Here is a 25,268-nt window from a genome sequence, read left to right on the forward strand (position 1 = left end):
TCAAGTAACAACTAAAGATTTCATCCACATCTCTAAAATATGTTTTGGGTGGAAACAAATTGAAATGCTAATCCTAATTTCTCTCATTCAAGTAACTAAGAGATTTAATCCACATCCCTAAAATATGTTTTGGCGAGTCTACTATGGTAATTCTTTCTTAAGTAAAAAAAAAAAAATACCCCATCAAAAATATTAATTTCATTTTATTCATATTAATCTTTATCCAAAATTGTTGAGCATAATTTTATTCCACTTCAACTACATCCCTTTGTTCTGCGCCTCTTCCCTATTTCCATGCCAATTCTTAAGTAAAACAAAGTGCCCCATCAACAATATTAATTTCATTTTATTCATATTAATCTTTATCCTAAAATGTTGGCCACTTCCTAATTTTGTTCCACTTTTTTGTGCTTATCCTGATAACTAATACTCTTTATTGCTCAACCGACATATCCTACTAACACGTATTGCACCTTTTTCCTATAAATATATCATAACCTATTAGCCAAACCATCTCAATCTAAATAAGCATCCTCTTTCTTGGAAAGGAAAAAACAAGCCAATGATGTCTGCCAAATACACTCCAATCTCAGCTGTTTCTGGAGGAAGAAGGAATCTCAAGATGTGTGTGCGAGTTGCTCACATTTGGTTGATTCGAGAGAAGAAGGTCCCCACTAGCATCATTTTCATGAACATGTTACTGGTCGATGAAAAGGTTTCTGCATGTTTGCACTCTTAGCTTTAAAATTAAAGTAATGTCATCGTTGTTTTTTAGTTATGTAATTTAACCAGCTGTTTAATGTTTTTGTTTTCGTCAATAGGGTGGACGTATTCATGCCACAGCTAGAAAAGATTTGGTGGCAAAGTTCAGGTCCATGGTTGAAGAAGGGGGTACATATCAGCTCGAAGGACGGGTAATATCTGGTTCTAATATCGGTGAGAAGGTGTTTATTCCAAGGTTATCGCTAACACCATCTGATAATAGAATTCCTTTCAAATTTAAACGAAGGCAGTTTCCGATATCTGTCTCATTTGCAATGACTATTAACAAGAGTCAGGGTCAGTCGCTAGAACATGTTGGTGTCTACCTACCGTCTCCTATTTTTTCATATGGACAATTGTACGTCGCAATATCACGGGTTACTTCGAGGGGTGGTTTAAAAATATTGATTAATGACGACGACGGCGATGATATCGATGTTGCATCAAATGTGGTCTACAGAGAAGTTTTCCGTAATGTGTAGGACTTTTTTGTGTACTGTTCATTTTCTTACTTATTGAAAGTATTTGCATGTCAACGAACTTCAATTTCCCCTTCAAAATTATATGTTATTTTAAAGTAATAGGAACTACGTACTAGAATTATATGGAACAATAACAAAGTCTTTGGTATTAACATTTTGCTTTGATTCACGACAATTTTTAGATTCACGCGAACTACAATGTCTTATTTTTCAGTGAATATTATCTTTTTTAAATGACACGTGCGTTAGCACGGGTCAATGGTCTAGTGTTATTAAATGTTACTGATGTTGCATCAATGTTTCCTATAGGTCGAACTTCTAAAGTGACGTAGACTTATTTTCATGTGTTTTTTTATTAATAAATAAATTTGGAAATAGAGTTAAAATTAGTTTATATTACCATTTGCAAATTTACTTATATCATCACTAATGCTTGGTTGCTAGCTAAATTACCTTAAAAGTTAAAACTAATCAAAACTTCACGATAGAGAAAAACGAAACATATAATCATGACATTGAGAAATATCACCATCCTTCTCATTTTTCCTACTATACAACAGTAAGGGCATTCATTTATAATTTTCTAGAGATTTTAATCCTAGCTCAGTAATGGTACATTAAGTAGGTGAAATATTAATCAATTAATCATCAATAAAAATTGTACGGAAGTACAGACAATAAGCCTTACTGAATTCATGTAGGTAAATCTGTTTTTTTTTATCGGAAATAAATTCTTTCAAATGGAATCTTCTGAAAAAAATTCTTTCAAATGTAAATCAAGAAGAAGAAAAATAACGACTGTTAGGGTTTCACACACACATAGAGAGAGAGAGACATAGAGAGAGAGGGTTCTCAAAATATGTTTATAAACGATGAATATTCTTTATCTTACAAGCCGATTTTATAATATTTGAGTTGGACACAACATAAATTCTTACACGTTTCCCTCAACTCTCAATGCCATAATGTAAAAATTATAATGACGAAAAAAACAAGAATTACAAATGATGGAATGAATGTGTTGGTTACATGAAGAAGTTAGATTATTTGTTAATGGGTGGCATGTAGGGTGAGTTGTGTCTGCAGGTCATCGTACTTGGTTTGGAAATTACAACCATATATCAAATGACATATAGAGCTGGTGCATTTTAGAAGTGGATGGTGGTTGTTTGGTTTCATTAAAATCTACTAGAACTAAAACGTGGTATGTGCAGAATGTGTGAATTCTTTTACTATAGTATTTTCCAAATTAATTCTTCTGCATAGTTTGGTTGCGTCAATTATTGATTAATGGATGCCTTGATCGGGTACAACTGTGGTTCCTTTGGTTTTAGGGTTTTGTCATTTGTAATTGCAACTGTGGCATTTAGGTGTCTGGTGCTGGTTGCTTTTGATGTTCTGGTAGTAGTGACAGGATTTGCATTATGGTTTTTCAATAGTCTTAATTTTGTCTTCTAAACATGCTTGTGAAAGAGTGTGTTGTATCTCATTGGCTTGCTAGGTTTGAGTGTTTCAATATATATATGATTTTTAAGAAAAAATGTTGTGTCAAGATTGATTTTTATCTCTTTATCATCAAACGTAAATCTTTAGTTAGTAACGGTTGAAATTTATTTTGAAAACTCTATTTGATTAGGACCAATAAAAGTAAATTAATTCAGAAAAAAAATATTATAATATGAATTTGTTTTTAATCAAATCAATTTTTCTTTAAAGTTGTTAAACATCACATATATATTGAGTTTCAGACTTGTCAAAAATAAAATAAAATATTGAGTTTCAGATCAATTTTGAATATATGTGCTAGGTTTCAGTGTTTCAATATATATGTGATATTTAATAGACTGTTTTCAAAAAACACTTAAGTGATTTTCCACCGTCCTTGAGATATGGTGACGGTTTGTGCCCAGTGCTTTTGTAGGGTTACAAATTGATTTTTCACTACTTTTGCATTGATGAAAAACATCCATTATCATAAATCCATTTTTTATTATCAAAATTTCAACAAATACATTGTTTCCAACATAATTCAACCATTTCTTCATAGTCTCTTAAAAATATAAATAAAACTACTAATTTATTTAACAAAGTATAGAAAAAAAAATAGATAAACTATCATGTTATCTGTCATCTCTCAAACAAAGGACACTTTTTTTAATCTGATATAAGAGCAGACAATGAACCGAGCTAACTTAGATATAGTTTGAAACTCGACTTGACAATAAATTTGTTAAACTTTGATCATGGATCAAATTAAATGAACTTGATTTGAAAAATTATGTTTGTTAACTAAATAAACTGAATTTTGAGGATAGTTTTGGTTGAATTTTGTGTCTGTTATCTTTACTAATTTTAATGTTTCTTGAAACTTTGTTTTGTAGTGTTGGTAGACGACTATCCTTTTAATTTTGGGTTAATATGTATTTACCCCCTGTAATTTAGGCGAGTTCCGGTTTACCCCCTGTAAAAAAAAAAGTTTAGATTCAAATTCTGTAAAATAAGATTCTTTGATTTTAGCCCCTGACCTATGTGACCGTGCATAATTGCAGACGTGGGGAGCTGATGTGGATGTTGACTGTGCAATTCTGATTATGTGGCGTGATGACTGTATTATTAATTTTTTTAAATGGTACACGTGGCATTTGTATTTTTAAAAAAAAAAAAATTCTGGAAAAATTATTAAAAATAAAAAATAATGAAAAAATATAGAAAATTTAATAAAAAAAATCTGAAAAATTAAAAATCTAGAAAATTTAAGAAAAAAATCAAGAATTAAATTCTGGAAAAAATTTATATATATCAAAATTTTCAAAAAATATAAAAAAAATTCTGAATTAAATTAAAATTATAAAAAAATCGAAAATATAATATTATATAGTTATTTTGATTATGAAAATTTATTTCTAGAATTTTATTTTATTCGAAAATATAATCTAGCTGAATAAGTCATGTTATACTATTGAATAAGAAGCCCTTAATTCTATTCTTCATGATCTAGGCCCCGTTTGGATTGGCTTATTTTGTGCTTATGTGGGCTTATCTACTTCCATAAGTCTTTTTAAATGTGTTTGGGTAAATAAATAAAAATAGCTTATCATAGTTTCATAAGCTGCTTATGTCATATTTTCATAAGCCTAAATTTTCAGCTTACCCTCCAGCTTAACAAGGAGCTTATAAATTTATGTAACCTTATTCGATTCTCTCTGAATCCACTTTTTCAAAACATATATTTCTTTTTGTTAGTTATCTTTGCATGAGTAACAAAATTGCTATACTTACCTTACTAAAGTATAACACGTAACTAAGTTTTTTATTATTTTTCTTTTGGAAGGAAGAATTTTATTATTTTTTTGTTACGTAACAAATTGAAACTGAATTAAAAAAAAACAAACTTAAATTGTCTTTTTTGGTAACAAACTGTACATTGATATCTATAATATTGTTTTTTACATCTGGATTAATTTTATCAAAAAAGATTGATAATTGTGGTTCGATTGTTTGATTTTTTTGTTAAATTAAAAATATTTAAAATTTCGATAATTGCTTATGTAATGTCACATCCAAACACTTCAATTTATGTAAGTACTTTTTAGTGTACATATCCAAACATAAATAGCTTATCAAGTATAAGGGCTTAAGATGTAAGCTCTAATGTTATAAGCTCTAATGATATAAGCATCTATATAAGTTGTTTATCCAAACGGAGCCCTAATGTTATGTTTTTTTAATTATTGAAATATTTTCCAATATTTTTATTTTTTGTATAAAAAATAAAATAAAATAATCTTTTTAATTTCGAAAGAAAAATCTGAATATTTTTTTTTAAAAAAATAAAATGTATTTTCTTATTATATTCATGAATTTCGAAATATATTAAGTTTCTGAATTTTCCAGAAATATAAATTTTTTGAAATATATTTTTTTTCTCATATTTTTAAATTTTTCCAGATTTTATTTTTTTTAAATTTTCTAGAACTTTTTAAATTTTTATTAATTTTTCTAATTTTTTTTCATTTTACCAGATTCTTTTTCATTTTTATTAAAACTTTCAGATTATTTTTTATTTTATTAAATTTTCCATAATTATTTTAATCATATTTTTTATTTTAATTAATTTTTTCGTTATTTTTTTTATTTTTCAGAATATTTTTCATTTTTATTAATTTTTCCAGAATTTATTTAATTTTTTATGTTTTTTTTTTTAAATCACAAATGTCACGTGTACACTTTAAAAAAAATAAAAAATAAAAATAATTATACAGTCAGCGTCCTTTACACATGTGTCAGGTTTTAAAAATAATTACACATTGACGTGCCACATCAGCGTCTGGATGGGGTCAAGGGTGTTTTGTGGAGAATCTTAATATTATAGGGGTGTTTTGTGAAGAATCTTCATATTATAGGGTTGAAATCTAAACTTTTATTTTTACAGGGGTAAACCGAAACTCGTCCAAATTACAGGGGGTAAAGACATATTAACCCTTTAATTTTTTATATTTATTTGCATATTTATGTAGGTTTGAATTTTGTTTGTGTCTATCTTTGTTTTTTCTTTTTGAAAGATCGTGTCTGTCTTTTGAACAAGTTATACTTGGGATAACTTCCATTTTATTTAATTCAATATTTGCCTATTTTTAATAAAAAAAAGGTCACAATCAATTTTTTTTTTACTTTTTTATGACAAAAAATAAAAAATTGAATAATTTTTTCGAACATAATATAACAAGTTGAAGTAAGTTGTTCTTGAACTTTAAACGAGTCAAACTCGAGTTAAAAAAAAGATTTGTATCAAACTCAAGTCGAGTTTCAAGATGAATCAATTTTTATCGAGTCGAGCTCCGGTGACTTCAATTCAACTAATTTTCAACAAGCTTATCTGATAGACACTTTGTGTGGGTCCAAATCGCTATATGTGGCGGTTTAGATCATCACAATTCATTTTTTATAATTAAAATAAAGGTTTAATTGCACTTTTAGCCCCCTATCTTTTTAAAAATTGCAATTTTGACCCCCTAACTAATTAAAATACAAAATAGCATGCACCCTATGTATTGGATCTTTGGCAGTTTTGGATCCCAAGACCAATTTTGACTTGGTCTTCGCTGACGTGACACCCACATCACTTAATTTTTTAATTAAAAAAATAAAATAAAAACATTTTTTAATAAATATATATTTTTTTAAATAATTAAAAAATAAAAAATAAAAAATAAAAAAATAGAAAGATTCTTTTTTTATTTAAAAAATATACTTTTTTAAATAATTAAAAAATAAAAAAAATATTTTTTATTAAAAATACAAAAAAATTAAAAATTATTTTTTTAATTACAAAAATTAAAAAAATACACGTGGCGTCCACGTGTGTGTTGACCGAGTCAAAATTGACCTTGGGGTCAAATCTGCCAAAGATCCAATATATAAAGAGCTGGTTTGTATTTTAATTAGTTAGAGACCAAAATCGTAACTTTTGAAAAGATAGGAGGACAAAAGTGCAATTAAGGCTAAAATAAATAGACATTTGTGACCATTTTATCCGCCACAAATGTTTGTGTCTCAGTCTTATCTGGCTATTTTAGTCTACCACCAATCCGTCAAAAATGGCAATTTTGTGACCCTTTTTCCAATATTTTGTGGAGGCTTTAGGCCGTCGCAAACCCTCTTTGTTTGTTGTTTCTTCTTCTTTTGCTCCTCTCTCTTTCTCTCATTTTTTTTCTTCTTGATAGATAAACTTGATGCTTCCTGTTAATGCATGGTGAGTTTGCAGAAATATGTTAGATAATATGTATTTGGACTTATTATAACTAGGTTAAGGGTAGTCTAATATTTTTTGCCATATTTGATATTTCATCCATTAAAACTAACTCACAGATAATTAATCCATCCATTAAAAGTAAATCACAGATAAAAACTGCTGAGCGCCATTAGGCCATTTCCAACCTTTTATTAGTTCTACAAAGTTACATCAATTAACAAGCAATTTTTCTCTTGATTAAAAAAAAAAGCAGTTTTCCAAATATATACTTTGAAAATTTCTCACACTCTCACTGCCATAATATTGTAAAAAATATATAGATAACAAATGATGGAATGAATGTGTTGGTTATATGAAGTTAATTAGATTGTTCTTAATGGGTGTGCACAATATAAGGTCCGTGTAATAGGGTTATTGTTTCATACGCATAGGTGGTTGCATAATGCATATTAGAAGTAGATGGTAGTTGTTTCATAAAATTTGGAGAAATGATATTTGTACAATTCTTTTGTAACAATTTTTTAACAAAATTTTCTCTTATACTCACAAGATATTCTTATTATCTCTCTTACTTTTTCTCCCTTCATTGTTTTTAACTAATAAGAAGAGAGATAAACAAAATTGTCACTAAAGTTGTCCTTAAATGGATGTCAAAATATCATTGCTCTAAAATTTACTAGAACGTGCACAATGTGTCCTTGGTGTGTGTGTGAGTGTGAGAGAATAATGAGACTTTTTCATAATTAATTCTTCTGCGCATAGGTTGGTTTTAGTTGTGTTAAGATTGATTTTACCTCTTTATGTCAAAGGTGAATGTTAGGTTAGTACCGGGGAAAAAGTACCAAATGATTTTGATTTATGTACCATCATAAAAAGTACCACCAAAAATCACATTCCTAATACAATAAGTAACTTTGTTTGTTACAGGTCCATCCATGCCCATTGAACCTTGGAGTTGTACATGTACTACGGGGTAGTACCGAGCAATTTAAAGGATTCAATGCTATAAAAACCCTAAAACAACTTGGTTGAATTCTTCAATATACAACTACAATTGGGTGGGAGTATTTTTTTAATTTTATTTTAACAAGGTGACACACAATAAACTAGCTTTTATTTGTGGATTATACACATAAGTTTTTAGATTTACTCTTGGTTGATTATTGTTGTATGGAGTTTTTGGTTGTTGATTTTTTGTATGAATTCACAACATTATCAATATGGTCCAGATAACCATATATTTTGCACATCCTTACCCTTCGCCTTACAAGTTAATTTTGTAACAATGAGTTATGCTTAATTTAAAAATCTAATATGTTATGACAAAAATACAAGGGCATATCAATCCAATCAACCATCAAGTCACCCCTATTTATATCAAGACACCAAACACAATAGAGCTGGACATGAGGTGGTGTTTTGAGAAAAATCTATGTTTCACATTGAACAAAGATAAGGCACAATGAAATGAGTTTATAAAAAAGTGATCACTCTCCTTACAAGGTTTTTATTTATATTTAGGAGGATGAGTTAATTTCAAAAGTAATGATACATATATATTCTTAGGTGGCAATATATTACTGGACACCCACATAAAAATCTGACACGTAACCATATAGACCCCATACTAGCATACTTTCTTTTTCATCTCATCTTCTCTCTTTCAAATATATGAGATGTACAAGGGTGTATGTAAATAAAGAATGTCTATGTAACATTTTCATAATTCCAATGTTAAGACATAAGGAAAAAATATAGGTACATTTTCTTAGATAATTTTCGTATTGTTTTAACTAAACTACTCATATTTTTTTACTACTCATGATTTTCTTAATAACTGTGTAACGGCGTCAATTTTCAACCGTAACAGATCATGATCCATATTATTCATGATCATGACTAATAGTGCCGTTTGAGTGTATTGTTAGATAAAATTCAAGTCTCCTATTGGTTAGAGATATTAAGAGCTTATAAAATTTGGAAATCAGTGAAAATCAGTAAAGCTTAAACATTTCTCACTTTACATGTGAGTTTTACAGGCTGATACCAAAACCCAAATTTGAGTACATGAACAAAATTTAGAACGAGATAAATGAGGGAAAAATATCTCCAAGGTCACTATCATAAGTGCTACTTCAATTTTATTTGCGGTTCATCAAATCTTGACTAGGATAGTGAAGAAATTTGTGTTAGATATGGTCCCATTTGTAGGTCGTTTCGTTGACAAAATTTGGCCCGGAAAGTCAGCAAAAACTTTGCAACTCATAGATTAATTTAGTACTACACATGATGTCAGTGACGTGGGGAATTTTACTAGTGATGATGCACAAAATTAAGCTCAAGCAGTAACAAAGATTCTACAACCATTGTTAGAAGAAAACTCTGGTCGGAGCTTTCTTCATTATACTTTTCTAAATAGAGATTTTCTTTTCTCTTTTTTTAGATATGTTCATATTTATTTAGATATCTCACACACTTGGTTGAGTCTTATGTCTAAACTCAAAATCTCAAACTATACATACTTTATGATTTATGAAGAGAGAGAAAATATCACAAATTAATGTAAATTAGTTTTACATCAACGTTTAATAAAAATAAAACACGCAAACACCACCAAAAAATAAAATAAAACATGCAATAGTTATTTTAAAAAGAATTTAATTAGTATATCATATATATTCATTAATTGATGTGGCATCATTAAATACATGTATAAAATAAGTGTACGGTGATATATCATACTAGTTAAACTCTTGGAAAACAATTACAAAATAGATTCACATGACAAAATGATGAGTTTTCATTCTATGATAGTAGGGATATTGCATGTTATATGCAGGGGCCGGGGTTCGAACCCCGGACACCTCACTTCTCCACAATTAAATTGTGTGAGCTCTAGCCACTAGGCTATTTGACAAAAAAAAAAAAATTATGTTGAGTAAATCACCAAATTGGTCCCTATCTTTGTACCAAATTCTCAAATTGGTCTCTGACTCTATTAATAACTCAAAATGGTCTCTGTCTTTGTCAAACTTTTCTCATATTATTCCCCAACTCTATTAGTTGTTTTGTATTTTAAGCCATTAAGGTACCAAAAAAGTTCCAAAAGGCATTATGCCATTAACCCACTTAAAAAATTGTTTTTTTTTGGGCAAACTCAATATTTTCACACTTGCACGCACAAGAAATTTCGGTTCTATAATTTTTGCTCAGACTCTGTAAAATTTCTGGCTCCGCTATTGCTTTTGTTTTTATATCCCACGAAGAAATATACACAGCAATAATTTCTTTCTCTTGACAAAATTTTGTTTAAATGCACTGAAATTTAGAAAACTCAAATGTAGAGAATCAAATTTTAGTCTTTTAATTGTTGTGTTTTCATGACCTGAACTCGAGATATCCATTTAAAACTTAAAATGATAGAGACCTATGTCATCAAAACTAAGTGCTTTTGAGTTATCAATAATATAATGATAATGTGTATATGCATTTTTTTTTTTAGGTTTCTTCGACGGAAATTCAAACCTTAATTCATCACGTTGTGGAGGTCTAGCACTTTTCACTAGATTCAAACACAATCAATCTATTATCTTTAGTTTCTTGTACCTCTTATCAAATATTTTGAAGAGGATCATTTTTATTATTTTGGTTTTTTCTAGGTTCCCTCCACGAGAGGTAATCTTCATATTAATGAAAGTCAGAAACTAAATGTGGATACCTCTCGTAATTGAAATTTGAATTGTTGAGTTCACCACATTATGAGAGTCTAACCCTTTACGCTAGATTAAATCACTGTTGGCTAGAAGATGGTTTATTGACAAACTACTTAAAAAAAACTTCAATGCTGTCTATTACTCTCAATTAAGAAAAAAGAGATCCAACTTGAATGAATTTGATGAGATTTCATGGTGTTGGCCTATCTGTAATACTCTCATATCTCATTACGTATGTTATTATATTTATGGGCATGCTTGTTTGTTACAACCCTATGGTTTTAACAGTCATGAATATTTAATTTCTAAATAACTTACAACTTAGACATTATTGATAAGAATCTTTATGCTCAATAGCTATGAAGAAGGTTGCGTTATCAGAGTTTGCAAGATTCATAATAATAAGAATAAGAATAAGAATATTTTGTTCCTTATTCACTTCAATAACTTAACCAACACCAATTTTTATAATTCATATATTCTTATCACGTAGAATATTTTTGCACGGTCATACATCAAGAAAAAAAATTATATATACTGTGGAAGAGAGACCATAAATTGATAGACATTAATTAATTTATTTTTAAAAATACTAAGGGAACTATCGATCATTTAACTAACATACATTTAAAGTAAACTATAAAACAAAAGTTGCCTCGTTAGCATCTTATTCACGAGAAGAAAAATTTATTGTTAATAAGATATAAATTGATGTAGACTTTTTTGTGTTCATACTTTTATTCCTTGAACCATATATACTAAGATTTTGAAAGAAAAAAAATAATCTACTTTGCTTATATCCTCACTTTCTCAAAGAAGAATATTTTTTTTCCCTCTAATAAAGAATTTCATAGATGGAGTATAGAGTTCTATTGAAAGAAGGATGCCAATCAAATCCATGTGTAGATGCTTGCATACTTGTGGTGACGCTTGTTTGCTTAACCAAAGGGTATGCTTATTTTCATAAAAGTTATGATTAATTATACAATAAAGAACCCTTTTCTTCTTTCTTTGGATGCCCTCCCTTATTATTATTATTATTATTATTATTATTATTATTTTGAGGGGAAAATATAATAATTATTATTTATTGATTTCGTCAATGACTAATTTTTATCTGTAAATCTGATTGACCACATTTAGTTGAAGCCTCCCGTCTCAATAAGGAATGACGAAACCTTACCTAAAGAATCCGAACTAGCATAATTTTGGTCATAAAAAACCATTTGCCTTTTGATCCTAATTAAAAGCTCTAAGCAACAATCAGTATCACTTAGAACAAATATTTTTCACCCACAAAACAATTATTCTCAATTCGACAAAAACAAATGATGCTGATAATTAGTAAAGGACACTGTTTAAATTTTAAATAGTTGCTTGTTAGTACTCCCTCCATTTCTTTATAATTGTGAATTTTGCATAAAATTTTGTTTCTAATTAATTGTCGTTTTCAAAGTTCAATGTATCATTAAATGTGTCTTTACCTATATTACTCTTATATATTTATTGCAGAGAGATAAATACATGAAATGAAGTATTAAATGATTAAGAATATTATAGAAAAAAGATAAATTGCTATGTTAAAAGTAGTAAAAATATTTGTTGTCTTAATTTATGTAAAAAATCAAAATATGACAATTAAAAAGGATAGATCAAGTATTATTCAAATGAGTCCAAACACAAAACTCAATTCCTGAAAAACTAGAAAGATTAAACATGTTTTTTTTTTGTCCATAGGACTTACAAGTTACAACTACCTCAATTCCTGAAAACTAGAAAGATTAAACATGTTTTTTTTGTCCATAGGACTTACAAGTTACAACTAAATTCTTTAAACTAAAATAATGGATGTATTACAACTATTCTAAATTCAAGAAAATGAAACATGAGTTCATGGAGAAGGAGGAGGGGCAGAGACACTTGCATCCTCCATTGTGAAATCAATCACAGTTGGTGGGGCCTTCTTCTCAGCTTTTGCCACCTTCATCTTAAATATCCGATAGGCACCTACAGCTGAGTATACCTACATTAATTGAGCTCAAAATTCAGTGACTATAGTAACTCATTAATACTCCCTCCGGTTCTATTTATAAGAGAAAATTGATTTTTTAGATATATTGAATAATGTATGTATCTACTCAAGAACCTACACCAAATACATAAATTATTTAATATATCTAAAAAGTAAATTGTCTCTTGTAAATAAGATCGGAGAAAGTAAATAAACAACACAAAAAATGAACTAACTTTTCATATTTTCAGCTGAAAATACCAAAACACATTATTACTTCCAAAAAAGTCCTCAAAGGTTTTGATGGTGATGGTGATGGTGGTCAATATAGAGTTTAAATAGTATACTCTGTCCGTATGCAATTATTTCTGATGCATGTGTTAAATAATTACCTTAGTTTGATGAAAAATTGTACCGATGACAAATTCATGCATCCTCCATTGTGTCATCAGAGCTTGATTTCCTTGTATTCTCCGGTAAACAAATGTGTTCTTTCTCCCAATCAATTGATTGTTTGAAAGAGCAAACTCCTCATTCCTCTCATATATTCTCCATTCACCATTTCCAGCTCTTCTTGCATCCATATTCTCGAACCTACGGTTCCTGATATCAAAGAAATAGTACCTCATATGCTTTGAAGAGGTCCTATTATCTGCAGAAAACAAATTAAATTATACAAAATGAATAAATCAATTAAAGGATTCAAAGAACACAAGGAAAGTTTTAAAAGGGTCATGTAAAAATTTGATTTTTATTGATAAAACACAATGATCATAAGAAAAAGAATAAAGGGCTATAATTTCACAAACCTCTTGGCAGCTTCCATGGCTCAGTTTGAAATACATCAAATTCTAACAAGAGATTTGGAAGAGGTTGGTTACAGACTTTTCTCGTCAGATAATAATCTACAAGCTCATGATCAGTTGGATCAAACCTGAATCCAACAGGTAATTTCATACCATCTTCCGAAACTAGCTCACTATACTTCTCATCAACAGCCATGATTGTCACCAAAAGTTCTTAGCAAGTGAAGAAAGAGTTGTGTGGATGAATCTGAAGCAAAGGCATTGTCTTGAATTTATAGGTAGAAGAAGACATGCATTGTCTTGAATGAGAGAGAGACTAGGATGTAGAGAGAGAAAATGTTTATATTTGACTTAAGTTTATTTTTTTTTTCTTCTTCGCATATCTAATGGAGAAATTATATTTGTTTTTTTATTTTTTTTATTTTATATTTTTCTGTTTCATCTTCATTCATACTTATCTTATACTAGTATTTACTTTGGGAAAGGTTAATGATGAGAGATTTTTTAAGCACTTTAAATAGTAAGTTTTTAATGAAAAATTATATTGAATGCTATGAAAATTGTCATAGTTGACTTTTCAAAAAAATAATTACTAAATTTAAAATACTTAAAAAGTGCTCTGAAAACATTTGTTAACAGACCCCTTCTACATTCTATCCTGTTTTTTTTTTTTTTTTTTTTTTTTTTTAAATAAAGGATGAGTAAAGGGTTATCTCAAAAATTGTTAAAAAAATGGTTATGGAAATGTTATTTCGATATCTAATGTATGTATTAGATTAAGAGAATGATATTTATACAACGATTTTGATATAACTTTTTTTCTTGGACAAAAACAATAGAGGGGAAATAATAGAACGAACAAGAAAAATATGAGTCTAAGATAGAATAGTCTAAAAAATTATTTTTAAATAGTTTTTTTTAGTAATATTTGTAAATAGTTGTATAAATATCATTTCTCTTATTTTAATGATATATGGAACAAGAAATAAATTTAATTTATAAAACAATTATTAATTTTACTTTTGATTAATGCAGTTGGTGATCTTTTGATTTACTTAGTCGTTAAGTTTTTATTTTTTATTTTTTTAACAAATACTGGATAAGTTTAATACTATATTTTACCTAATGATTTTGTACTATATCTGCATCAATTTTTGTGTAAAAATTCATATTTAATTTATCACTTATGAATCAAATATAAATTTTTAAGCGTTAGAAATTTAAAATTTATATTTAATTTATCCCTTATTAAAAATATTTAAACTTTTTATGAGAGATTTCTATAATGTATTAAACATGACATTAAAAAATACATCAAAATTTTGAAGGATGCACATGAATTTACTTAAATGCATGAATCAAAAGTTGTGACGGAAAATCAATTTGAGAGACCTAAAATTGTTGAAAAAATTTAGAGGGAGCAAAAACTTATTTTCCCCTAAAAAAATATAGTCAAAGGAAGTGTTTAACATATTTACTTTATTAGTTGACCGTTTCTACCAATGAAAATATTATCTCTCATTATTTGATAGGGTGTAAAGACCAAACGTTAGGCGAGTAACACAAAATGTAAAATGTATTTGGTCTAAATTTAGATCAAATACATTTGACTTTTCATTTTATTTATTTTGTATATATTTAGTTTACTAGTTTTTAGTTTTAGGTTAGATTTTTATTTTATTATTTTATTTTATTTTCAGATTTCTTTAAATTAGGATTAGGTTTAGAGTAAGAACACAGTAAGACTATGTGTGAGAGAGTTGTCTAAAAAATTATTCATAAATGACTATACATATATCATTTCTTGATGCAGGCAAACTGGCTGCACATATTGAAGATGAAGTGGCGCGCAAGAAAGACTCAATGAGAATAGTCTAAATTTGGCAATTGGTGTCCGATTGACTCGAATTATACCTTTTCGGAAAGGGAATTTGCTCACGAGCATAGCCCACAACATGATGTAGGAGTGAATTTAGCCATTCAAAGCCGTCTGAAGGTCCAAAACTGGATTTTTATTATTTCAGCACAACTTTGTTATTTTTCTGTTTTTGTTTCAGTTTGTTATATTCGGCTCATTGGGGTTTGTTATTCCCTAGTATTTAAGCTAACCATTCTTAGCCTAAGAGATCGTTTTTTTCATTCAATAAAATTATAGAAAACTTTTCTCAATTCTGGTGGATTTCGGAAACCCTTTTTGACAGATTTGTCGCTTGCAAATTGTCTGTTTATCTTTTAGGTTTAGCGCTTGCTAATCCTTACTTCCGCTCTGTATCATTTCTCTTATTTTATTGACGAATGGAACAAACAATTAATTTAAGGCTTAAATATGTATTTCATCCTTGTAATTATGGGTCGTTTAAAAATCGGTCCCTATATACGATAATCCTTGCAAACTAGCCTTGCAATCATTAATCATTTAAAATTTCATCTTTTGACCAACTTAATCACTGCCACATCACTAATTTGATGACGTGGCAATCACTGCCACACTTGAAATTCCAATTTTGCCCTTAAGAAGAGGACAAAATATTGAAGAAAGAATTGGAAACCCAGGGTTAAAATTGGAATTTCATGTGTGACAGTGATTGCCATGTCATCAAATTAGTGACGTGACAGTGATTAAGTGGGGAGAGGGACGAAATTTTAAATGATTAAACAATGCAATGATAAATTGCTAGGATTAACGATTATAGGAACCAATTTTTAAACGATCCCTAATTGATGAAATATATAAACCACCTAAAAAAGGTTTAATACTATATTTATCTTTTGGAAAAGAAATAATTTGCGGGAAAAAAACACATTTAATGATTTAGTACTATACCTGCATTAATTTTTGTGTTAAAAGTATGTGTTTATAAATATAAACCCCATTTTTTTGTCAAAAAAATATATAAACCCATGTCGGTAGAAAAAAATAAAATATAACCCCCATTGTATCGAATATGATTGATCGTATCTGATCAGAAAGGGATTATAGGTGGAGTGTTTGACGATGGTTGTATGCTTTTGCTGTTGACTGAAACGGTTGGGAGGTGTGTATATGCGGACACTCCGACGTTCAAGTTAGTATTGAGTGAGAGTGGGGGGTAGTGAGAGTTAAGAGATTCTAACTTTGGGCACTGCTGAGAGTCCTTTTTATATAATGTTGAGGTTGTAGGGTCGTTGTGTGGCACACGTGGGGGCTCAGTGGTTACGAATTCGTGGGAATCGTAACCGCAAAGCGAGATTTGAGGGAGTCATGGGAGAGACGTTACTATTTAGTTTGAACGAGTCTTTGTTGCTTCATGCACCCCCTCGCAGAGTCGAGGTGTGTTGCGAGTAAAATAGTCCAAATGCATGATTTCAACCTGTTGATATTGGTCTAGAACAAAGGTTATTTTTAATAGAGTATATGTAAAACAAAAAAAATTGTCCTAGTTATGTCATTTCTCATATTTTAATTAGTATTTACTCTGTTTCATCTTTTTTTTTTCTTTTTCTTTTTTGGTCAGGTACTCTGTTTCATCTTAATTGTTATATAAGATGACGTACACATCTTAAATTATATAAATTATACTAAATTTCAGTACGAAATAGTATCTTATAGGATACAAAAATCCTTGAAACTACTCAAATGATCAAGGGTAACATTGGAAACAGACGATAAATGTTTATTAGTATTTTAAAATAACAAATAATATGAGATAATGAAATTTTCTAATGCGGTACTTAATATAGACAAAGGAATTACCAATAATACATTGGTTCAAGTGGACATAGTGACTAAGCGACTTGGTGAAAACTTTGTGGTAATAGACTTGAACTTTTTAACAAAGTGGGAAATTCGTACCAAATAACATATAATTCTACCAATAAAAATAAAAGGGTTAAATATGTTCTTCTCTACAAAATTTTCAAATTTTATGTTTTAGTTCTTCTAAAAAAAATTCATGATTTTTTAAGCACTAAAACATAAAAATTTATATTTAATTTAAGCATGCAAGGCATTTCGATAACTCATCTTATGTTTTTTAGATTTTTTGTATTCAACAAAGAACAAGAATAATAGCTTTTTTCTTTTGTTTCAAGACAAGATAGGCTCTTATGCCAAACTAAACAAGGACTCAATGAGTAAAATAAACATTGACACAGTCATGCCATGCCATATGAGGTTAACACACAAGTACCCGTAAATAGATGGAGGGTAAACGATTAAGTTTGCTGCCTATAAATATGTTTGATGAGGGTAATGATTGGAGTACATTGGTGACGTTGAGGACACCCCTTCACAATAATATCTAATGTAACTACTGAGTCGGATTCAGTCAAAACTTGCTGATATCATATATGTGTAGCAATTTGAAGAACCCCAAATTTCCTCCATAAGCATTGAGCCGCTTCACAAAGTTCCTCGTAAAAACACCTGATTCATCTCTAAACACGCCACCACAAGATACTCTTTAATTATGCAAAGTTACTGATCCATTTGTGTTGTATTTGATCCAACCACGCCTTAGGAACACCCAACAAACACTACAAGAAAAGTTTCAAAATACCCATGACTCATTTCAAAAATTTGTTAACTTTTAAAATAGGGGATCAAAAAACATGTTTTAGGAAAAGGGTATCAAAAGTTAACAATTTCGAAAATAGAGGGATTAAAATTGCATTTAAGTCTAAAATATATTCATTTAATTTTTATCTATTTGTTTATTTCCCTACCAATAACAAAATAAAAAGAACACTTAACTAAGAAAAAAAGAACGAGTAGTGCTAACATCAATCTCTTTTGAACACTATCTCTAACACTAACTCATTTATTGGATGAAATCATTTTATGTCCCACCACTTTATGCAAGTACTATTGTCAAACTGTAGACTCACATTGATTTAAACCAATAGAAAAATAGGTGTTAAAGGAAGTGTTTGAAGGAAAGTGTTGCTAGCACAAATCACGCTATATTCTAAAACCTTTACGATTCCATTGCCCTTTTCGATTATGAAACCCTTACTATTCTGAAATCCTTTCGACTCATCTTTTCCACATAACTTGAACCCGAAACATCACGCTCATCCTGAAACACAATCCCTTTTTCTCTTTCAATTATGAATCCATCCACGTTAAAAAGAATGTGTCGGTTTGTGAATGTTGTTTTGGGGATGTTTTACAAAACCCTCTTATAATAAAGGAAAATGTTAACCAGTGCTTAGAAGGCGTGTCTTGAACAATGACCAGCCTAATACAATAATCTAATCCTCTCTGATGCTTATGGGGACTGGAAAAATTGGGTTATTTTACATGATAAATCTGAAAGTGTTGTCGAGGATGTGTGGGGGGTGGGTAAGGTGATCAATATTAACTATAAGGGTGAAAAGAGGGTCAGTATCTCGAAGTAATGATATCAATATGTTCCCTCACTTGATAGATTTATCTTTGGGAGGCCGACGTTATTCCTGGTTCAGTTGATAGATTTCCCTTCGATTGGAGAGTCAGAGGGTTTAGTGGTTAGGAGGATTAGGAAGTTTGATTTGGTGATATTGAGGAAGTGGTGTTGAAGACTTTTTGTGGTTGTCATGCCACTCGTTTTGCAAAAAAAAAAAAAAAAGTCTTTTAGTGGTTGTCACGCCACTTGCAGTGGCGAGGCAGAACGAGGCCCCCACATGTTCATGTGTTTTAAAATCTCAAAATTGCGAGAGAAAAAAAATAACAAAAATGGCTCTAAATGGAAATCAAACCGCGCTCACTTAAATTCATAACACAACAAATGAGCTAGCGAGCACTAGTGTTATCTTCTCCCATCGAATAACATAAATATTAGAGTAAACCACTAAATCGGTCAATGTCTTTGTACCAAATTTTCAATTTGGTCCCTACTCTATTAATAACTTAAAATGGTCTTTGTCTTTGTCAAACATTTCTCAGTTAGGTCCCTCCGTTAGTTTACTTCAACACTGGCCTGCGTCCTCCAACACCGAATCAACCGGGCATGCGTCCTCCAACTCTAAATCAGCCTTGATTGCAACTAAAAATGGCGATTTTATTTTATTTTTATACACGTTTGACAAAGACAGAAACCATTTTAAGTTATTAATAAAGTCCGGGACCAAATTGAGAATTTGGTACAGATACAAGAACCAATTTGGTGCAAACAGTTTCATACAACATATCTCAATCAGGATTTGTTTTTTTGTCTTCCTTTATTTTAACGGGGGTGTGCAACGTGGTCCACCCATTTTTTTCTTTTTGTTTTTTAATATTATTCTTTATTTTTTGAGCAATAATATTATTCTTATCCAATAGGAGATTTGATAATTTTAATTGGATTTTTATAAATAAAACAAAAATATTATTTTCATAAAAAAAAAAAAACCAATCTAGTAAAGTTATTTTCGTGAAAAAACTACTCAAAAGAAACAATGCAAAACTAGGACTGTTGTTTTGGATAACGAGAGGGTCTAAGCTCAACAAAGAAAAAAAAAACTACCGCCTAATGAAATGTAGAGTAAAACTATTAGCTAAATAAGCTAAAAATAACATATTAATTTGAGCAGGACAATAGTCGTATAACATCCAAGTGAAACCTTTATCAGAAAGTTATATTTACATGAATGTCGACACAAACATTAGCTTCTATGTGCGAATGACAAATTCGGACCTCCTAATTCATATCTAACGGTCGTCTAATATGTTGCAATAAACTCCAAGTTGTTTCCATTCCCACTTTTGAGGAATAGAGAGTAGTGATCATTACCCAAGAATCAACATAAAGCTCCACTTTATTAAAATCACAAGCTCTAGCTAACTTCAAATGCTCCCCAAAGCTCAACATACGCATCACAACTCCCTAATCTTTTCGACAAACCGCAAATCCACTCCCCATTTTCACCCTGCAACACCACTCCAAGACGCGCCATTGGTATTGAGACGGATCCATCCTATCTCCAGTGGCTTCCAAGAAATATTCTCCACCACTCTCCTACTATTAGCAATCAGGGGATGAATATATTGATAGTCCATCTAACAATTAACCCTCGTTGTAATCTCCTTCCATGAGTTAAGAGACATCGTAGCTTTACTATCATAACTCAACTTGTTTCTCCATAACCACAAGGCATGGCATGCCGTCGCCCAATACTCAGCTGAACAACCTGTATCATCCATGTTCATATTTAAGCCAATCCAATGCTGCAAATCTGCTTCAAAAAAGTTCTCTCTTTGATTAATAATAACTGTATTCAACCATACCCACCGCAAGCAGACAAATCTTGAAGGACAAGCAAGGTATTTTCAAATAAGTATAACTTCTGTAGGGTATTAATATCAGAGTATGCTTAAAAATGGGTTAGAAAAGGTTGACATCATCGTATTTTTGGCTAAATCATTTCATAAAGTTCCTAAAGTTTTTATATGCTCCCACGATCTTGATTGTATTGCATTACTTATTTAGTTGAAAGCAATATGTTGGATATTTATGCAGCTAAGTCGTGTGTGTAGGTTCATAAAATGGGTTGTGATTGAAGTTAAGCAAGCATGCCTTTGTGTTTCTCTGTTATGTTGCAGTAGATCCCTTCACTTGTTTTTGTGCATATTTTCCAATGGTACCTCATTTATTTGTCATTATCTGATCAGTTTTAATGCATAATCTCCTTGAATTTAAATTTGTGATGGCTCATTTGTATATATCATCTGATGTTTACAAGGTCCATGAAATGGTATGTGTGTGATAAAATGCTGTTTTTCCATTCTGTGTTTCCTCAAGATTCATGTGTGTGATACAATCTTCTATTTTGTATCACAGGAATTTATAGAAGCTTTGGACATTAATTCTTTTGAGGTGGTTTGTGTTGCAGTTCAAGGACATATTTCTTGTGTTATATATAACTTAATATGAGAGTTTGTTAAATTGAGAGAACAATACTTTATATTACTACCCATGATTACTCCAAACTAAATTGAGGCCCGCGCAACTAGAATAATAAAATGGTAAGATAGTTTTCTTATGGGAACATTAAAAGGGATTACTAGTTACTACTCAAACTACAATATATACCTTGCATATTTATGTAATCATCTATTAGTTTTTTAACGGTTCTTAATATTGAAATCATTGAAATTTCTCTTCCTCTAGAGATTGGTAAAAACAATATCACACGCTTACTCACAAACAGAGAAATTGCAATGTTCAAACAAATTAATATATAGAAGGATTGAGAACACAAAAAAGTTATAGAATGCTTTTATATGCACTCCAATTGCATAAAGTTGCCAGCCCTGTGCAAGTGCAACAATGTCCTTTGCACAGGCCTGAAACTTAAAGGGGTCTCAAAATTTGAGAAAAAATTATTGTACCTACGGATAAAATCCGTCACTATATATGACCTAGAGCTAGCACCCAACCAAGGCTCTCCTATCATAGGAATATTAAATCCGGATCCTACTATCTATTGGTTGGGTGCTAGCTCTAGTACGCCTCCCGTGAGTCCGGCAGCTTTGGCTTTACAAAGATATTTTGTGGGTCACTTGATTCACTAAGACACAAAAACATGGAACAAAGAGCTTGTGCGGCATATTTTTGTAGAAGGAACAGCGCAAAGAATTTTAGATATACCGCTGTACCCACAAGTGAATGAGGATAAATTGGTGTACTGGAATCCTGAAAAGAATGGATATTATTCGGTAAGAAGTGCATATCGTTTGTGAGTAAAAGAAATTGTGGATAACTCTCACTTAAGAAGGCATGGGTATTTGGAGTGTAATTTGGAGGTTGAAAGTTCCCCCAAAAGTTAAGAATATGGTGTGGCGAGTGTGTAGGAAATGTTTGCCTACTCGTGTAAGATTGAACTGTAGAGGGGTTAATTGTCCGTCGACGTGTATATGTGTAATGACCCCCATGAGGACAGTTATCGTATTTTTTCCACTGCTGTACAGAAGTAGGTGTATGGCGCACAGAAGGTCTGTGGTCCTTAATTGAGCCGTTGTTAAATAGGTTTGATGATGCACCGGAGATTATCTTCCATTTGTTGGAGCATGTAACAGCGATGCAAGCAGAATTAATTGCTATAATATTGTGGAGTATTTGGAAGAGTAGAAACCTTAATTTGTGGCTGCGACAGAGAATTGAATAATAGAAATATTGTTGCAAGAGATAACACATGCTTGAGGATTGGAGGAATGCCAACAAGAAGCAACAGTCACAACTCATACAGTCTAGTGATGCAGCTGCTGTCACGCTGCAAACAGCAGAACAAGGCTCGGGCAACAAGAATGTTGGACAGAAATGGAAGAAGCCTGTTGTGAATCCCCGAACCTCCAAGGCCGGATCGAACCACACCAATACAAAGAATAATGATGTGTGGAGCGACGGAGAGTGGTAACCACCGAACAAAGTTTATTGTGCAAGCAAGAAACAACAAAACACCACCTAGATCTAATCTAGGAACCAAGTGTGAAACACAAAGCAACAATCACAAGATAAACAAGGAGGGAAGAAGAAAACAATAAACACAAAGAGATTGTTCACCAAGTTCGGTCCAAACTTGACCTACTCTGGAGGAGAGATTGTACTCTCCAATCCACTATCAAATGAGTTCTTTACAAAAAGGGGATACAAGAGGTTACAAGAAATTAGCTTGACAAGTTCACTATGAACAAACCCTAATTTCTACCCCTTTCCCAATCTCACCAAGACACTCAATGATTCTCTCTTTACAAGGTGTTTCCCATGTTTTCAACCCAAGAGATACTCTAATCAAAGAACCCTAAACCCTAGAGCTTACCCTTTGATTTCCCAAGTCTCTCTCTTCCAACCTCTTCCCTTCAAATCTGCACAAGAACACTTAAGTACTAGTCTTCCTCTGTTCCAATCGTGTCACGATTTGCGTCCGTCCCAAGGAACGACCAGTCCTTATCAAGGATACTTAACGAGCAAGTTTCTTGATCGTGTCACGATTTTCCCAAATCGTGCCACGATTTGCACCCCTGCAACCCTAGCTCACGGCATCCGAAATCGTGTCACGATACCAAAATCGTGTCACGATTTCCCTGTTCTTCCAGACCACAAATTTGAAGACAATCTCAACAAAGCCAATGTGTGGAAGACTCAAATTACTATGAGGATAATACCTTGCCTTAAACACCTTAGCAACTAGAGTATCCGGTTCAGTTTGAAGCTTCCATCCTTGTTTCCCAAGCATGCACAGTTAAATCATTAAATCCCGCAAGATCCTTAAATCCCATTCCACCATGCCTTTTGTGAACCGATGGTTTGTCTCACAACAACCAATGCATTCCTCTATTATTACTTATTAGCACCACCATTCCCCCACCAAAAGCCATTTATCATCTCCTCGATTTCATCTAGTAATGTATTAGGTAATTTGAAAATACTCATCACATATGATGGAATTGACTAAAGCACTGATTTAATCATAATCTCCTTTCTCGCTTTAGAAAAACACTTACTACTCCAGATATTGATCTTTTGCCATACTCTATCCAAATACTTGCTAGTTTCCAGCACTGCCCGCACACCTAATATATCAGTTATACTTTGTTGGAGTTGCTGCTGGACATTTCGGCTATAATAGATCTCAGATTTGGGAAGCTGGAGACTCTATCTTGTTTAGCATCTACTTCCAACACACTTGGGCATGCAATTTGTGGACAAATTAACTGTTTATTTGCTTTGTTATCGTCAAAATATCAACTAGATATGCATCTTGAACCAACTTGATTCTTAAACTCTCCACTGCGTTGAAGAGGAAAATACGAAAAAAGGAGCCATCATGATTGAAATGTGAAATTATCTGATATGTGTCAAGTTTGTTCTTTAAGTTAGTCCCAAAATTATGTTAACGTTGTTGGACTTCTTAAAAAAAAAAACCATAATTCTTTCCTTTTTTTTTTCTTTCTAATCTTCTTTTTATTTCTTACTCATATGTTAGTTTTTTAAATATTAAAATATAATTTTTCCCAAGTTAGTCCTTTATTAAGCATTAAAAAGTGTCCAAAATAATTATTTAAATATTAAAAAAGATTAACAACCAATTATCTGAAGAACATGATAAGAAAATCCAAGTATGTTCGTGTTTTAATAATTAAAGGAAGTACAAACTTGAAAAAACAAAAAGATAAAAATACGAATCCAAAATGTTAAAATTAGTCGGTAAATGAACCTTTTGCATAATATTAAAAAAAGAGCACAAGATTGTCCTCGTGAGATTAACTCAGTTGGTAGAGACAATGTATAATATATGCAAAATTCGGGATTCAAACCCCAACCACCACAAACAAAAAAATAGCACAAAACTAACCTATTTTCCTGATCTAAATAAACAATAAGCAAGAAAAAACAAAAATAAAGAGCACAAAACTAACCTATTTTCCTAATGCACAAAACTAACCTACTTTCCTAATCTAAATAAACAATTAGCAAGAAAAAACAATGAGAAGTGAAAGCTTAAAAACCCTTGCTAATATAGAGGTTCTTGTCATCTATTAAGAGTAACTTGGAATTCATATTTTTTTGTCAAGTATCACATAGTGTCTAAAAATTCAGCTCATATTACATGCAATGTCTCTATCAAATGAGTCATGCTCACGCGGACTGAAATTCATACTTTGTCATGTTAATGAATTTTTGGAATTCACATGCATTCACATAAAAGAAAAGAAAAAATAGTATGAGGTGTATGTTTTGCTTGAGGGTTGTTCTTGTAGTTGATGGTATATGTATAATATGTGAGATATGTTTTTGGTTA

The 25,268-nt window shown here is 30.9% G+C and overlaps 2 protein-coding genes across 2 annotated transcripts; one reads left to right on the forward strand and one right to left on the reverse strand.

The window, feature by feature from the left end:
* The first annotated feature begins 532 nt into the window (after positions 1-532).
* LOC120576780 (uncharacterized) lies at positions 533-1,247 on the forward strand. The gene is made up of 2 exons (XM_039827230.1): positions 533-715; positions 822-1,247. The coding sequence occupies exons 1-2, from the start codon at positions 563-565 to the stop codon at positions 1,242-1,244; spliced, it is 576 nt and encodes a 191-aa protein (XP_039683164.1). The 5' UTR covers positions 533-562; the 3' UTR covers positions 1,245-1,247.
* Positions 1,248-12,377: 11,130 nt separating this feature from the next.
* On the reverse strand, positions 12,378-13,849 carry LOC25498953 (NAC domain-containing protein 83). Its single transcript, XM_013593999.3, has 3 exons — positions 13,530-13,849; positions 13,113-13,372; positions 12,378-12,732 (listed from the first exon to the last, which is right to left on the reverse strand). The coding sequence occupies exons 1-3, from the start codon at positions 13,720-13,722 to the stop codon at positions 12,601-12,603; spliced, it is 585 nt and encodes a 194-aa protein (XP_013449453.1). The 5' UTR covers positions 13,723-13,849; the 3' UTR covers positions 12,378-12,600.
* Positions 13,850-25,268: the final 11,419 nt, after the last annotated feature.

This window comes from Medicago truncatula, chromosome 7 (genome assembly GCF_003473485.1).
Source record: "Medicago truncatula cultivar Jemalong A17 chromosome 7, MtrunA17r5.0-ANR, whole genome shotgun sequence".
NCBI lineage: Eukaryota > Viridiplantae > Streptophyta > Magnoliopsida > Fabales > Fabaceae > Medicago > Medicago truncatula.